Source organism: Xenopus laevis, chromosome 9_10S (assembly GCF_017654675.1).
Source record: "Xenopus laevis strain J_2021 chromosome 9_10S, Xenopus_laevis_v10.1, whole genome shotgun sequence".
Classification (NCBI taxonomy): domain Eukaryota; kingdom Metazoa; phylum Chordata; class Amphibia; order Anura; family Pipidae; genus Xenopus; species Xenopus laevis.
In genome coordinates, this window is record NC_054388.1 from 66,304,494 (window position 1) to 66,322,190 (window position 17,697).

Below are 17,697 nucleotides of genomic sequence, written 5' to 3' on the forward strand. Positions count from 1 at the left end.
CTGAAAGAGATTATGTGGTTTGATAAGCAAATGCAGAGATTCCTGCAGCTTTCAATGCCCTCTGTCTCCTGGTCTCAGCCACCCCGCCTAATATCTTTGTGATATGTACTGAACAAGAAATTCACATGCAATACAGCCACATATAGAGAATTCAGCCCATGCTTTTAGGTCAGGTAAGGCTATTCCATATGCAGAACACAGGCTGGATTTCATATCTAGAAATGTACAGATTTTGATATAAACTGAATAAATTCACATGCAAAACGGCCACATATAGGAGATTCAGCCCATGCTTTTAGGTCAACTAAGGCTATTCCATATGCAGAACAAAGACTGGATTTTGTATCTAGAAATGTACCAATTTTGAAAAGGGACCCTTAGTTATAAACTAATAAAACTATGCAAGAACTATATAGCTTCATATTATACAATGTATATCTAAATATTTATACAGGATACTATACTATAAAGGGTCTAAAACATTGCTCATATTGATGTCTACTTCCATTTGGATCAGAGTGGTCTCCTTACTTTGTGCTTCAAAAAATAAGCATAAACTGAAGATCTCAGTACATCAACTTATGCTACAAACAATGTCTTAAGTATAAAATTGAAGAGGACCACACGCAAGCTTCTCTGGCTAAAAAAAATGATAGCTTCAGTATAGAAGTGCTACGGTAGATACACAAACTAAGTTTATATTAGGCTGCAAATGCAAAACAGACAGCTGGGTGAAGTTTGTGGTCCAGTTGCTTCTTTTATAACCCACAGAGGACAGACACCATTTCCAAATCGATACTCAGATAAATTGCATTTTTGTTATGTTCTGTGTGTGCATTAGCATGACCTCTACTAACCACTGCAATTCTGGTGAAGCTATCTATTAATCAAACCAAAGCGAGAACTGATCTTTTGACAAATAACAAATAAATGGCATGTCTTAGATATATATATATATTTTATATAGATTAAAATTGCTTTGAATATACAGTTGTTTAAATAACAACCTTACCTTGTATACTTCACTAAAGCCGCCTCGACCTAGTAGATGTAGTAATAAATACCGTTCGTTCAGAGTAGGGTGGTCTTTAAATCTAAAGTAAAAAAAAACAAAAAACACTCAGTGTTTAGATACAGTGGGGATCATTTGTCAACACTGGGGAAATTTCCCCATGGGCAATAACCCATGGCAACCAATCAGATTGTTGCATTCATTGCTCTACTTGCAGCTGGCTTTAAAAGCTAATCACTGATTAGTTGCTATGGGTAACTGCCCATGGGAACATTTGCCCAGTGTTGATAAATAAGCCCCAGTGACTTGTACCATTCCATTGCCTAATCAATATCCCTGTTATACGTAGTTCTGTATTATGGAAGGGTATTTGTGGTTGGCTGCTCTCTTATCACAAATCACAAGAAAAATCTAAACAAAATAATAACAGCACTGGCAATGAAACAGAATTCAACCTAAGATATAACAAAACAGTTGAGAGTGAGTGCAGCAATATGGGACCAAAATAATATGACTAAATATTTGGAGGCACCAACTCTATTGTTAATATTAAAATGGTGCAGCTGTTCTTCTTGCACATCACATACTTATGCTGTCCAGCCTTTATCGGTGTAGGCCTGTGGGTAACTCATTTTTATGGTGCTTTACACCTTATACCATTGCTAGTACTGTAAGCCTGTATCTACATACCTGCTGTACTTTAATGGGACATTGTGCCAGTGTTCAAATAAATGACATTCACAGATGAAGCTGTTATGTTATGACATGAAACACTCAGGAACCTAAAGTAATTAACCAGGTCTCTCAAACATATATAGCTATACATAGGGAAGAAGCAATGCTGGCACCAATGAAATACCTAAATGAATGGTAGCCCATTTATGCAGTGCCATGCCCAGGAGTAGGTATCCAGAGGTGTCACTTTTGTTTTTAAAGCCATACATACCATCAAGACTCAGCAGCCTAGCTGTAGTCAGATTGCTGCACACACACTCGAAGAAACCCTAACTTATGATTCTGCTCTGGCACTGTAGGTTAACTGAAGCTGCTGTAACCCCATAATGAGAAAGCTCGTAAATACACCTGGCCAACCCGACAGATAATTACTTTTTTAGTATGTTGGTATGTATAGATTATACAGTATATGTGAGAGTAAGATAGTTAGTTAGATAGATAATAGAAGTCGACATCATTAACCTGATCAATCACTGTTTTTGGTAGAAATTATATTTTATATGGCAAATAATTTACTAGTTACTGTAAAATTAATAGAAAACCAACAGTCATGACATGCATGCTGCTGATTCTGTGTAACTGAACCATTAATTGAGGCTTGTTTTTACAAAAAATAGCTTGTTCCAAATAATAGCAGTGTGGAGTTCAATTAGTGAGGTCATTCATTCTGTGAAAAAACAGGTGTCAATTACGGCCCTTATTTAAGGAAGGAAGGCAGCAAATGTTGTGTATGCTGGTTATAGTGGATTTCTTTCTTAAGTAAATTGGGTTGTTCCAGACATGATTTAGAAAAACAGCGTACTTTTACGAAAAAGTTGATTGGAGGGGGGTAAAACATATAAAGAAAATGATAGGCCGCTCAGCTAAAATGCTTTAAAATGGCAACCAAAACCTGAAAGATGTGGAAGAAAACAGTAAACTACCATTCGAATGGATAGAAGAATAGCTAAACTGGCAAAGACTCAGTTAATGATCAGCTCTAGGAAGATCAAACAAGGTCTAAACTTAACTGTACGGTTACAATTAGAAGACGTCTATGTGAAGCCAAGCTATCGGTAAGAAGCCCCAGCAAAGTCCCATTGTTGAAAAAAAAGACGTGCTGAAGATGTTACAATTTGCCAAAGAAGACACTGATTGTCCTAAAGAGAAACGGAGCAATGAAAAGCAATGTGGACTGATGAAAGCAAGATCGTTATTTTTGGGTCTATTGGCTGCAGAGATTTTGTCAGACAACCCCCAAACACAGAATTCAAGCCATAGTACATTGTAAAGACCATGAAGCATGGTGGTGCAAGCATCATGATATGGGGATGTTTCTCATAATATGGTGTTAGGCCTATTCATCACATACCAGAGATCATAGATCAGTTCCAATACATCAAAATACTTGAAGAGGTCATGTTGCCTTATGGCGAAGAGGAAATGCCCTCAAAACGGGTGTTTCAACAAGACAACGACCTCAAACACACCAGTAAATGAGCAATATCTTGGTTCCAGACCAACAAGATTGACGTTATGGAGTGGCCAGCCCAATCCCGGACCTTAATCCAATAGAAAACTTGTGGGATGATATGAAAAATGTTGTTTCTGAGGCAACACCAAGAAATGCAGAAGAATTGTGGAATGTAACAGGTGCCAGAAGTTGGTCGACTCCATGCAACAAAGATGTGCAGCAGTTCTCAGAAACACTGATTATACAACTAAATATTAGTTCAGTGATCCAAAGGAAAGCAAAATCTTGAAATATTTTTCAGTTAATACAGTGAATGTTTCAGTCTGTAAAGAAGAATGCAGACTCTGCTATTTTTTTCTATTTTTTTAACAGCCTAATAAACACACTGTTATTATGATGAACACAATCGTATGTATAGAATTAGATTTGGAGGGGGTTGAACTTGATGGACTTTGGTCTTTTTTTAACTTAACTTAAAGGGGAACTTCACAACTTAAACTTTTTAAAAAGCAATATTGCAACTTTGCAATATACATCAATTAAAAAAATATGCAGACTTTTCATGATTTTTAATGGTTTGTAACAGTTCCCTAAGCCTAGCTACTTTGCTGAGCAGGTTGACTACTGTTATTTTGTATCGGCAGCGATCTGTGCTTAGTCTGCATCCTCCAAACCCCACAATTCCCTGCACACGCGATTTCAATAAGGAACGGAATATCACAGTGCAATGCATTGTGGGGTATGTAGTTCCTGCATGCTGTCTGTAAGCTGTGGAGAAGTTGTTACAATTTGTAACATCAGTGTTTAGTCCCTCCTTCCCTGCCAGGATTTCAAATGATGCAGAAAGAGAACTGTTAACCAGCTGGATTGCAGTATAGAAAATGGCATTTATTCATACTTTTTGAAGAAACTGGTAACTGTGATGGGTACATTAGGGGTTTCTGTGTATATGTGGACCTCATTATCAAATTTTGGTCTGGAAGCCCGGAGTTCCCCTTTAACTATGTAAGTTATGATGATTTCAATAGTAATTAAGGGGTGAGTCTACTGAAAAGCATGCTGTTTATGTTTTATATGAGATTGTAATGTCACACCTGAACTCACCATAACGCACATGTATTGTACTAAAAACAGAGCTAAATGGCCTCACCTGAGCAATATACAAAATTAATTCCAGCTGCTGCCGGATAGGCTTAAGGGAAGGTAGTGGAAGTGTGCAACACTAGACTTCAGGGATTTACTATCTTCATTGGCTGAAATTTCATTTTGAATATTGCTTTGTTGTTTTTGTGCAGTACCAAGTAAAAATAAAAACCCATGCTTTTGTTTAACAATGTCTTGCACACCTATTGTTAAGAATGGAGCAAGAAAAAGATTCTTTACGATTTTTACAGCTTAAAACAGTTCACTTTCAGTTTTGAGAAACAAGTAAAATATGTTAAAAACCACATATAAATATTTGTGTTAGCAAAACCAAAAGTACTTACTGTGAATTATCTTCATTATTTATTCTTTTAAGCTCCCGTATATGAAGATTTCGAATCCTCTCTAATCTTTCCAACTCTGCCTGGATTTCAGCTTCTTCCTGAAAACGAGCATATTATTGTGTTGTATTAGGGGGGAGCAATTTTTATCCTTATAGTTTGGGGAGGCTTAGCCTCCTCAAGCTTTCATATTAAAATCCTCCTGGGAGGGAGCAAGATGAGAGTAAATGTTTGCATGAGATTTGCAGCCTTCAGTTTGTTGCACAGGAAAAAAAATGATATGATACAGCCCAGAATGACATACAAATGTCCAACTACTGAACTAAAATGAAAAGGTAAAAGTTTCCATAATATTATCTTATTTAATGTTTTTTTGGTTCAACAGGGAATTTCAGGAAGTACAGCAGCCTAAGAAAATGTAACTAAAATACTTGTTTAAAAATACATGCAGCAACTAGTATTCTCATTGGAAAGAAATGTAACAGCATTGAGGATCACCCTTTGTGGTTTAGCACTAATATAAGGAAGTATACAGCATTTAGGTGGCAAGCATTACAAATTGGAGGTAGTAAAATATTCTTAAGGGAAGATAAATATTGTAAATTGCTGTAAAGCTGCAATTAAGGCGGCAAAAATAAAAAATCTTGACAGCTTCACCTGCAAACACAAATGCAAAAATAATTAACTATTCTACATTGGGTTTCCAGATGAAAGATCCCATACTATATAATCAGTAAAAAAATGCAGGATGAGAGCGTTGCTTAAAGATTTTGATTGATTTTTGATTAAAAAAGCAAACGTGCTAGTAACATAGTAAGGTAGGCTGAAAAAAAAGACACGTCTATCAAGTTCAACCTTTAATGTATATATATATATATATATATATATAACCTGCCTAACTGATGTGCAAATGTGCTTAATTATTTGTTGAGACTAAGGGCAGGACTCAATGATGCTTTTTGACCAGACACTTCGCAATGCTGAGAATCGCGCTGCGATTTGATCCGACAGTCGGATCAATGTAGTTGTAATATGCGATTTCTCCTTCACTTCTGTTTTCAGTAAACCATCCGACAAGTCGCATTGTGACGTGTCGGGTCAATACGCATCATCGAGTCCTGCCCTAAGTGAGGACAAATGTCTCAAGATGTTACTTATATTGTTAAGGACAATTAATGTTAAAAAACACCCTGGGGCCTGATGGAATACATCCTTGAGTACTTTAGTTTTATTCAGGTCTTTTTTTCCTATTTTCTTGTATTAAAAGGGATATAGATTAATGGGATGAGTGTGTAAGCAATCCCTTTAAAAACACTAGTAATGTCCCATTTACAACATGCAGTACAGTTTTGGTCCTTAATGCTTTCAAAAGATATTGGTTATGAAGATATTCTGTCCAGGCTAAGATAATTTACAATAAAGAAGACACATTTAGTGGGGACATATGAGGGACACATAAAAGGGATCCATACAATAAACTCTTTAATGATATATTTACCAGTTGATTCTTCTAGCAGATGCGAGAGCATCTTTTGACACTGGAGTATTAAGGGGCATGGAAACCAAGAAAGAAAAGGAGCACTAGCCCAGGGAACTTACTTTCTAGCGCTGCAATCTTTCCTTCCTTTCCCAGTCATCCTTATGTAAAATTAAACTTTTGGCTTATACTCTTCTGCTAAGGCAGAAGACTACTTTAGGGACAAATTCCTAATATATGGTACCTCAAGTGAACTACTTGTCCTTTAAAATGCAAAATGTGATTTTTGTTTCCTGTTTTTTCATTGAAAATTGGGAAGTTGCAGTATTCTGTTTCTGAAGCAGGTGTACTGGCACTGGCCAACATCATGTATTAAGATTTATAATCTTAGGCAAAATTAGCTACATCAGTTGCATGTTTATCAACTTGCATAAATAGAAATATTCAATAAAGGAAGCAGTTCATTATTAAAATTTTAAATTATTTGTGCCACTTCTCTACTCCCACAATACACCTGTTCCCAGTATAATAGGCCCTCCTTGTAATATCATTACATCCCAATTTCTATCCCCTGTATCTAATACAAGTGTCAATTTCCAGTGAAATATGAATGTCTGATGCAGTTTACAAAAATGCAAAGCAAACTGTGTTGCAATGAAATGTTACAACCACATACCTTTTTTAAATGACCTAATCGAAGCTTAAAAATTTCTTCCTGTTCATGGTACTCCGCTAAAGATAATCTGAAAAAAGCAATAAATGCATCTGTTAGAAACCACACAATTTCATAAATATTTATTGGCAAAAACTGAATCATTTTGATTTTCTTCTGAAAAATGTGAAATAAGAAACGCACATTCCAGGCATAGCTTAAAGATGACATTGAATCATTTTAAAGTAGATTTGGAACATAAAGTAGTTTAAGAGGCATAAAAATGATCTCACTGGAAACAGTCATCTCTCCAGTTGAAGAAATGTTGGAAGCAGTGGCCTTAAATATTAGGATACAGGAACAAAATGTTTCTGCAGCTATTCCCACTCTTCTTAGAGTGCACAACACAATCAGGAAAAAGTACCAACACCTGGGAGCTCTGCTCATTACAAAATACCAGAAATACATTACAAATATAATAATTATAAAAACTAAAAATGCTCTGAGCATAATTTTTATTTAGAGATAAAAATTATATTTTAAAGGAAAAAGTAAACCCTGTTTTATAGTAAGGTTCTACTAGCACAGTATGGGTGCATAGCTAATTTTGAACACAACACAATTCTCAACAATATTCAATAACAAATATACAGTGAAAATAAAACCCCAGTAAATCTTATAGTTAACCTTCTGCCCTCAGGCCGGCAGCCATCATGAAAACAAACCAGCACTCTAATGTAGCCATCTTGTTGAACACTCTCTGCCCTGGCATGTCACTCTCTGCCCTGGCCTTTGGAATGTCATCCCAGTAGTAGCACCATGACCTTGCATTTTATGGTGTAGAAACCCATAGCAAACATTTAGTATTCTGCTTTCATTAAAGGGCATGTAAAGGCAAAAATATAAAATCCCATTTTTACTTTCTTTAATGAAAAATAAATCTATCTCCAATATACTTTAATTAAAAGATGTCTACAGTTTTTATCATAAACCTGACTGTATGCAGTGCAATTCCCCCTTCTTTTACTGCTGTTGATAGGAATTGTCAGATGGTCCCCAACTGCTGTGCAGGTAAACAATCATACTTTCAAATGGCGGGGGGGCCCCCCACCTTACTTCCCAGAACTCGAGCAGCATTGTTGGATTCCCTGTAGAGATTTGTATCCAGAGACGCAGTGCAGTCTTCTATATTATGATTATTAATCAGCCTTGCTGTATTGGCTTCTATGGCAGATATTATTTGACTTGTGCTGTTTTGATAATTTATGACGATCCCTAAGCTTAACCTTCCAACTGAAGCCCAGACCACACTGAGCATGTGCGAGTCTTGATATTGCAGAAATGTCTAACAAAGTTACAAGATGACAGCCCCCTGCGCCAACTTTGAAAGCATAAATCATTTGTCTTATTAGGCTGCTGGTGCAGTAAGTTCATGTTTATATTTAGTATACATAATACAGCATTTCTAACATTATTCTATTTTAGACTTTAGTTGCCCTTTAATGCTACTGTTGACCAACATAATTTATGGTTTTGTTGCTAGGGGCAAATACAAAAGTTAAATTTATATAATTTATATTCCCAGAATTTAGCAACTTATTTTTAAGAAAATGTATAAAGGCTACTGAAGGATTCAAATCTATCATAGTAAAGTGCTTAACCATTGGAAAACAAATGACTATCTGCCAGCAGCTATTATCCATTTCCAGCATTTTGTTCACTCTCTGCTAACTCAGGCTGTAACCACAGCACACAGGACACACTTAAAGGGGAAGGAAACCTCCTCGGTGCTAACCCCCCACCCCCCCTCCCGTGTATTGCCCCCCCCTCCCTCCTCCCCCCTGGCCTACCCCTCCCGCTGGGCAAATGCCCCTAACTTGTAACTTACCCTTCTGCGCAGGTCCAGTCCAGGGAGTTCACAGGCGACATCTTCTTCAACGCGATCTTCTTCCTCCTTTGACCGGCGCATGCACAGTATGATCATTTCGCCGGTACGATCTACTGCGCATGCGCGTGACTTTTGGCGCATGCGCAGTAGATCCGTACCGGCGAAATGCTCCTACTGCACATGCGCCAAAACGCCGGTCAAAGGAGGAAGAAGATCGCGTGGAAGAAGATGTCGCCTGTGAACTCCCTGGACTGGACCTGCGCAGAAGGGTAAGTAACAAGTTAGGGGCATTTGCCCAGCGGGAGGGGTAGGCCAGGGGGGAGATGGGAGGGGGCGCAATACACGGGAGGGGGGAGGGGGGTTAGCGCCGACGAGGTTTCCTTCCCCTTTAAGGGCAGAGACAGACGAGATTCGAAAAGAACTCGCGAGGAAACTTTGGGCGAAACTTCAGAAAACGAAGAGCTCAGAGTGCCGCCTAGAATCTAAATAGCCGGCAGGGAGGCAGTTCGGAGAGATTAGTCGCCTGAAAAAGAGCCAATTTGTTGTCAGGCGACTAAATCTCCCCCAATCTTCTCGTCTGTTTCTGCCCTAAAGGAAGCCTGTCATCCATACATAAAAAGTTATTTTCAAATTAAACATGAAACCCAAACCTTCTTTTTTTTAAATTAAAACATCCATACCCATTTTAAACGTGCTGAAATATCTAAGTGGTCAATCATAAATTGCCCGCCCCTCTTTTATGCCTAAAGCTGGCCATAAATGCAAAGATTTGATCGTACAAATCTCTGTTTCGTACGATATTCGGCCCGTGTGTGGAGTGTCCCGACATTTTCCGTGAGATGTCAATTGGTCGTTCAGTTGATCGGACAGGTTAGACAGGCTACTGATAATACCTCTGCATGCATTGCTGATCTGACAATATCAGTGGGAGACTGTCACCAGCTTGTCAGACATAACTTTGCTGTCAGGGCAGAACATCACCTGATCTGTTCTTTTACTACTTTATTTGATCTGAATGGTTAGTGGCAGGTCGGGAGATGGCACGGAACGATCATTCATCCGATATGGAGGTAAATCTACATGTCTATTCACCATCTAATTTGAAGTTAAATTGCATGGGCATCAGGTACCCCATTTTCATACAAAGCTTGTGAATTCCAAGACTAAACAATACAAAATGTAAATCATTTATATTGTCTAAGTGTTGTTTAAGTGTTGTTTATTTTGCTTGACTAACATAAAATAGGATTTAGAATTATTTCTTGGGGCGACAGGTTTTTAAATTAGCAGAGAATTGGCCAAAAGTGTCAGTGCTCCTCTTATAGAATAGGAATTTTCTGACGGCACCAGAACTGGCACTTTTCAGAAAGAAAATACATAATACTTATCTGGACCCATTGACTGCTCCGTACACACACAGCTTGCACAAAAGAAAAAGTTTGCACACATGGCCAAAATAAAATCAGAATAAACAATGACCTGGTTTTTAGCTAAATCTGGAACTCACAAAGGAAAGCATTGCATGTAAAATAATTAATGTGAGCTTGCATGAGGACCAGTGTAATTTATCATCTCCTAATATCACCGATCAGGATAAAAAATTATGGTGGGAAAAAGGGAATACATGAAACTCTACTTACAATTGTGGTAAACTTGGTTTTACAAAGGGGTCATTTTCAGCTCCATTGACAGCTTTGTTTTTCCGCTGCTTTGGTTCTGAGTTAGCGGAGGGAGTCTGGGAACTGTTTGATGATGGCGGCTTCCGCTTGGCCAGTTGTTTTCTTTGTCTTTCAATATCTTCTCTTTGCTGATTTACCCATTCCTGTTGCCTGTAAACAGACAGACACTTGAACAAAAGAACAACGAAGAATATGCCATTAAGTTGTAAAAACTTTCCAGGCAACACAATATGTGTGCTTATTTTATGGATTCATTCTAATGTAGGTGTGTGCAAGAGGTGGTAGTGAATCACATGTTTTCATGCAAGTTTACTATATCAAGCAGAGCTTTAACCAGGAAGGCTTCCCAGGGTAGCCAAGCATGATAGGTCTCTTATTTTCCAAAAATTGTGTATAGAGAAACAAAATACAGATTGTAGTGCTAACCTATGAAAATCAGTATGATCAATTAACAGGTTACTGGAAAGTACATCAATAGAACTGCATTTCTAATATATAAATTATTGCTTTCTCTTGGGAGCTGGGACGTTTCTAAGCCCAACGCTATCTCAGCCAGCTGACCGATTTAAAACCCATAATGTCAGCTCTTTTTAAATTTAACCTGTAAATTTTTATTAAAGGTTTTATTAGGAAAAAGGAGACATGTACAGAAAAGACTTAAGGAATAGGAACTATAGGTCAGATTCAAAGTCAACGGTAGCAAATTATAGGTATAGGCAAATAGGAAGCTTAACATACTAAGCTTAACATACAGCTAGTATGTTAGTTATGCATTGTGACAAGCTGGCGGCTTGACCACGTAACTTTTAGGGGGATTAGTCAATGGTGAGCAGGCAGCATAGGAGAAAGGAGCCGAAAGACAGGGACACACAGCTTCTTCAAGGAAAACAAAGATTTATTTTCCAACTTTACACAAACACAGTATTGTCCACAGACACAGGGGTGACCATTTTATCATTCAAACAAATAATAAAATAAAAACCTAGCCCATTGGGCACTACCTTCACACCTTGAAGCAGTCCCTGACTAGGCTGGGCCCCTTGTGGACTACCAGCAAACAAAACAATTGTTGTGGCTCACCCCTGTACTCACAGTCTTTGAGTGAACCTTTTAGCCTCCTGGCTTTTCTCCAATGTCCCACACAGACAACAACTCTGGCTCTTAGTCACAGCCACGGGCTCCCTCTGCTTCTGGCAGGATCAGGCGGCACTCCCAGCTCCTCTGGGAGTTCCTAACACAGCCAGGTCTCCTACCTGCTGTGCCCTGTTGAGAGACCCACTCTCCTATTCCAATTAACTTTAAATAGTCTTTCCACAGGACAGTTTTCTTGTGGAAGGTGAACTCCAATCTCCGGACTGGATCTGCGGAATGGAGTCCCTGGCTACTAAAGTCTTTAAACAGAGCACTAATTCTCTGTTTCATAACTCCCTTCCTGGAGCCTAACTCAGTACCTGGGGAGAAATTAAAGGCTAGAGTGACCTTTTTCCACCTTTTCCTAGTCACTCTACCACAGCATATAAAAAGCAATAACCTCAAGCATGCAAAACATCTCTCAAAGAAGTAAGGAAAGAACAAACTTATGACTAGGCACAGAAAAAAAATTATATATATCTTGTGTAGTATAAAGGCTTTTTAGAATTCGTTGTGTGTAAAAAATAAAAAAAAGAAAGAAAGAAAAGTTTTTTTTGTTCTTTCTTTTTTAAGAAAAGAAGAGAACTCCTACAAAGGCTTATATTCTATTATTGGTTAGTAATGTAAACTAGTGTACTGACTGGTTGTGTGTGTGACGGGGGTATTTTCCTATCCGATATTTTGCCTCACAGTCAGCATCTGATACTGTAATTCTGCACCTTCAATATGATTAGCATTCCTTGTCTCCTATGTTTTGGAAGGCTCCTCTGTTTGGCAGAAAATGTTGTACTAACTTACAATTTACCACCTTTAGCTGTAGTCTGTTCTAGCACTTGTGATTTCAGAAATGTAAATATTTAAGAATCGGATAAAAATAATCACAGGAGAATGGAGTCAATGGTTCTGTTCAATGAAAACTAATGTAATATCAATGAAACTATATTTTACAGCGGATATAAACAATACAGTTGCAACTATTTAGTAAATCTTTTTCCTTATGGTTAGGACTACTGTCCCCTAGCAAGCTGAACAAATATTCATATTATGAGCAAAGCATTTGCGCCTTTTTTCCTTTTTTTTTGCTCAGTTCTGTTAATCCTGTTTATCAGACCTCCTCTTTATTCACAACTAGACTGAATAAATAATAGTTATTCAGATTTTTTGACTATGCCACCAGTATAACTTCTGTGCTTAAGTCCCTGCAATGTACTCCTAATCACCTAATGCTTATTTCCAGCACAGCATCATGACATCATTTGGCTCTTATTCCTATTGCATTTGGTGAAATTTTAGAGATTCCATAACAAAAGACTAACTTGACAAGGTTTTGAAATGCAAAGCCATCTGTCCACTGTTCAGTAAAAGAGGCTCCATGCCGGACTGTGGTGAAATGTCCTAGTCGTAATCGATCCTGCATACTTTTCTCTCTGCTTGCAAGCTTCTCCTGGGTGCTCTGTAACATATCAAGAAAAGGGTTCCATAGTTCAGTATTAGTTACTACTTGTAATTGATGTCTCCTTGAACTCGCCTATCTACCTACCTACCTAAGATGAGCAGAGAAAATGGAAAGAATATTGAATAAATGCTTATATTATGTGCGTTATTGCATTATGTACTTAAAATGGCAAACAGGGAATTGGCCCTCCACTGACCAAAATGGTAATCACCTGAATCCAGCAGATGAACTTGGGGGTCAAACGAGTATCTCTCAGAAACACTTATCAATTTGGGTCTATGGAGGAAACAATCCATGTGCTATTGAAGGGATTCAATCATAGCAAAATTGTTTCCCTCACCAGAGGTGCTGGCTAATGTGGAGTCTGCACTCCACCTGGGGAAACTGGCATGATCAGTTATGCACATGTGAATAATGATGAGTCTCCTAACTTGTATGAAGCAAAGATTTGATACCTTGGTTGTCTACTTTAATAACCACAAGGTCAGTGGTGTAACTAGATGATACTCGACCCCACATCAAGTTCATTTTAGGGCCCCAAACATATCCAAAGGTTGCCCTGTTTTACCAATATTTATAGAAATTGTATATGAATTAGAGCCTCATGGGGCCCCCTATACCTCCTGGCCCTCCCTGCAACCACAGGGTCTGCTTCCTCTATAGTTACGCCCCTGCACAAGGTCAAGGCAGGGATGTAACTTTGATAGGTATAATGCTCGGTAAGAAGGTAAAGAAAATACCCCGTTTGACCTTTAATAATAGAATTTCCAAATTATAATCAGTCTATAATAACCTATAGTTGAGGAATCAAAATCTCCACTTATCACCAACTACTGTAAACCCTCAATCAAATATATAAAGTGCAAGTGCTTAGGGTCCAACAACCCAATAAAGACGGTACTACTCAGATTAATTGCTTAGAATAAATTATTTATCAACCATAAAAACACAATTAATTAAAAATCCAATCAATTGTATTTCATAAATTAATTAACAAGGTCATATGAGTTCTAAAGTGCTGTGCATAATTTATAAATAAATTACAGTTCCCAATTCATTCCATAAGTTAGAGTAAGACAACATTACATTAAATAAATCGAGTGACCAATAAATTAATTAGAAATTGATTGATATAAAGTGTTAGTGCAGAGATAGAATAAATATGATTCCTCAAAAAATTAAAAATGTGGTAAGACATGATTGATCTGGATTCCAGAATTAAAAAAAATATTGAATTAGTTAAAAAAGGCCACTTTCTCCGGTTCAGAAAAAGGGAAGAAAATGTAAAATGGAGAATGGTGGAGTTGTCCCAATAAGCTGCTGCCTAGTATTTTCTATATCCCTGGGACACCACAAAGATGGAGGCAGGCAGGGTAACCGTGACTGTGGTCTTGAATTTTACACTAACCCTAAACTTAGAAGAGATGACTAAGCCTAAAAAACCACAAACCAAGGGCCCCTTAGAATGCAAAATAGATTGGAGTAGAAGAAAGAGAGAACCGAGCAAGTAGCAACTAATTGCCACCTGTTTGTAAATCTATAACTGGACCAAAGCGTTTTTCAGTTAAAATAAAGAAGGTATAGTGCCAAATCGATTAGAATCAAAGAGCACCCGGAACGCCAACGCGTTTCGCTATAATAGCTTTCTCAAAGCGAGTCTCTTGTTCATTGTGCCCAGATCTGTGATGTGTCACACTTATGCTCATAAGGAGTAACCTGGGACACTCCTCATTGTTTGTATGCTTAGAATTCCACCCAAACTAGGACAATATACATCTTGATGTGGTGGGCAAAGCATTTTCTGGCTTAAGTAATACTGTTTTCCACAGCTGAAGTGTAGACTCGATTAGCTTCTACCTCCAATGGGGGAAACAATTTTACTATGAGGTGTCTTTTAATCGAATGGACTTTTCTGAAAAGAAACCAGTTAGTAACCCTGATATAAACCAGTTCTGAACATTGTTGGGCAAAGAAGAGTATTTATGGAATAACACAACTGCTATAATTCAGGAAAAACATGTTGATTGATCATTCTGATGTGTCATTTACACGTCCTCCCTGTCAAATACAGGCTTTGTGATTGGACATGTAACCATCTCCATAAGATGATCAAAGTACGAAAAGTAGGGAAGTGTGTCCTTTGTCCGTTCTAATCTGCCAATGTATAATATATGAGCCAAGTAGTCAGTCTGGCTAAACTGCCCAAAAGTATATAGACCATGCTTTATATAGGCCAAGCTTTTGGCTATCCAACCAATCATTATCACATGTGATGGCCAAACTGCCCTGGTACTATTAGTAAAACAAGCAAAAGGTAGCCACTGTAGCATGTAACTTTTATATTACATGTAATTAAAAAAAAAAGATAGACTAGGTGATGATGAGTCTAGGAGGAGATAGACTAGGTGATAATAAGTTTATGGTAACGCCACAAAGGCCCTTGCCAGGTATCTTCCTGCTCAATCCTCTGCTTTCTACAGCATGTGTGTCATTGTCCCAGAACCCATTAACAGGGAACACTGGTGACTGGGTATATCTGGATTTCAAGGCTGGGACATGGCCCTACTGGGAATTTTGGGAGGAAGGCACGCCTTCTGGGACACAACACAACAAACAGCAATTCCCCAACACTTACCTTTTCAATCAGAAGTTTTTTGCTCATTGAAATGCACTTATTTAATCTCTCTTTATACTTTTCAAGAATTTTTTGCTGTTCGTCTATTTGTCGCCTAAGGTCACAGTTCGTCTGCAAAAATCAAAGACATTACACCATCAATGCAAAAGCCAAATTCTAATATAGTATTTTTTAGAACGGTTAAAGAAGACAAACTAAATACTTACTGTGTCAAATTTAAAGGCATATAAATCCTCTATAATCTCTCCCACTGTACTTTTTATAAAATAGTCAAACTGGAACAGCATCCCAGGATATTGGCAACTTTCAAGCCATCATTTGCACTGACCTCCCAGGCCTAACTCACTCAAGGAGAGCTGCTAGAATGGTTTCTGCCTGCTTTACCTATGCAAGCAGCAATATCTCAACCTCCTTAAGGTTAATTAGTTTTAGTGGTGAGACATTGAGAACTCCAATATCAGTTGGCAAACATCATAATGAACTGCTTCCCACTCACTTCAATGTCAGTTGCCAAGATGAGAGCCATGCAATCTTGGGTCAAGCAACTGCGTCATCCAGGCAATCGACACTGGAATAAGCGAGAAGCTAGTAAACTAGAATTCATAGTGTTGTTCAAAGGTCAGCTGTTCAAGTGGTCCAGGCAACTGTCATTACAATGAATGGGAAGAGTCAACACTTAATAACCCCTTAATAGATATTATTGTGTTTATCAGTAAGAACATGTTAAAGGAGCTGCAAACCTCCCTAACTAAACTTTTGCCTAATGAAAGAAAAGGTCATTCTAAACAAAAATATCACAACATTTCAGCAGTTTTAAAATTATTTGTAGAGGATTGTAACTGAAAGCAGTGTCTGAGGCTTACTATACTCTGTAGTGATGTGCGGGATGACCCGATACCCACAGGACCCGGGGGTCAGCCGGGTTCGTGCTGACCTCGCACCCCATTTGCCCCCCGACCTCTCCCCATCCGCCACCTTAGACTGCAGGCTTCCGATTTTACAGCCGCACGCCTACTCGCCCCTTTTGTGATGTCATCGGTGGGGTGGCGTAGGTTTATAAGAGGAACCCGGAAGTTGGGCCGGCGGGTGTGGATCAGGTGCGGGTTTTCTAATTCTCTGCCCTGCTAGTGAAACAATGCCGGAGAAGCCAATTGTGCAAAAGCATGCAAAGCATTAAGGGAAACAAAGTCTTGGCTGGAGAAGAGCTGACATCTGCTACACTGCTTTAAGCGTCAGAACCAGCTGTTTAACTAGAAGTTACTGGACCCACAATAAAATCATGTTGGAGTTCCTATACTTTGGGAATAAGTTATATGTTCAGTTAAGACGCTTACATAAGCCCTGTTATAGCTTGTAGTCTCCAGTCAGAAGCAATACTACTCCTAGTGATGTGCAGTTTGCCCTGTTATCCCCAGGCCTGGAATCATTACCCACCATGCCGTGCATGCTTCTTCACAGGTGTAGTAATCAGCTGGCTTCTGCTACACTGTTTCAATACCAGAACCAGCAGTCAAGAAAGTATAATATGAATGAATGAGGGGGACAAAAGGACAGGATGCAGGATTACTGCCACAGTGAAATTTTACTGCGACCCACACGACGTATGAAAAAGGGCCTGTGATGCCCGAAACATGTAGTGTGGATCTCAATAAAATTGCACTGTGGACGTAATCCTGTCCTTTTGTCCCTCTCATCTACGTTACCTGTTGGATTATATGGTGTTGAGACAGAGCACCAGTGGGACATATATAGGACATACCATAACCTGTCCTTGAGTGTATAACTACAGTGAGAATAATATGAATAAATGAAATAGTTAAGTTAACAGCACAAAAAGTGATAGGACATGAATGCTTGCCAGCGTCACTCAATTTGTGGCTTTTGAGCAACCACTATTCCTCTGTACAAGTGAGCCAAGCCACCAGCCATATATACACTATACAATAATATTACTGGCATGGCATCTCCATTCTATTTCCACTCAATCCTTTGTCTATTTTTCCCTGCAACTTTTATAGAACAGGCAGCTCAGGGTTTATTTATAGAATAAGCATTCCATAAAATTTACAGAAGGCCAAGATTAGCGGCACAAAGT

General features: G+C 38.5%; 1 protein-coding gene across 2 annotated transcripts in view; it reads right to left on the reverse strand.

Annotated features, from left to right (window-relative positions):
• Positions 1 to 17,697, reverse strand: part of tlk1.S (tousled like kinase 1 S homeolog) — an 85,070-nt gene that overhangs the window by 7,302 nt on the left and 60,071 nt on the right. For both annotated transcript variants that reach the window (XM_018238853.2, XM_041579162.1), the window contains exons 9-14: positions 15,603 to 15,713; positions 12,828 to 12,964; positions 10,342 to 10,530; positions 6,838 to 6,904; positions 4,688 to 4,785; positions 1,013 to 1,094 (exon numbers count right to left, since the gene is read on the reverse strand). In XM_018238853.2, coding sequence (XP_018094342.1) covers positions 1,013 to 1,094; positions 4,688 to 4,785; positions 6,838 to 6,904; positions 10,342 to 10,530; positions 12,828 to 12,964; positions 15,603 to 15,713 — 684 coding nt within the window. The remainder of the gene's footprint in view (positions 1 to 1,012; positions 1,095 to 4,687; positions 4,786 to 6,837; positions 6,905 to 10,341; positions 10,531 to 12,827; positions 12,965 to 15,602; positions 15,714 to 17,697) is intronic.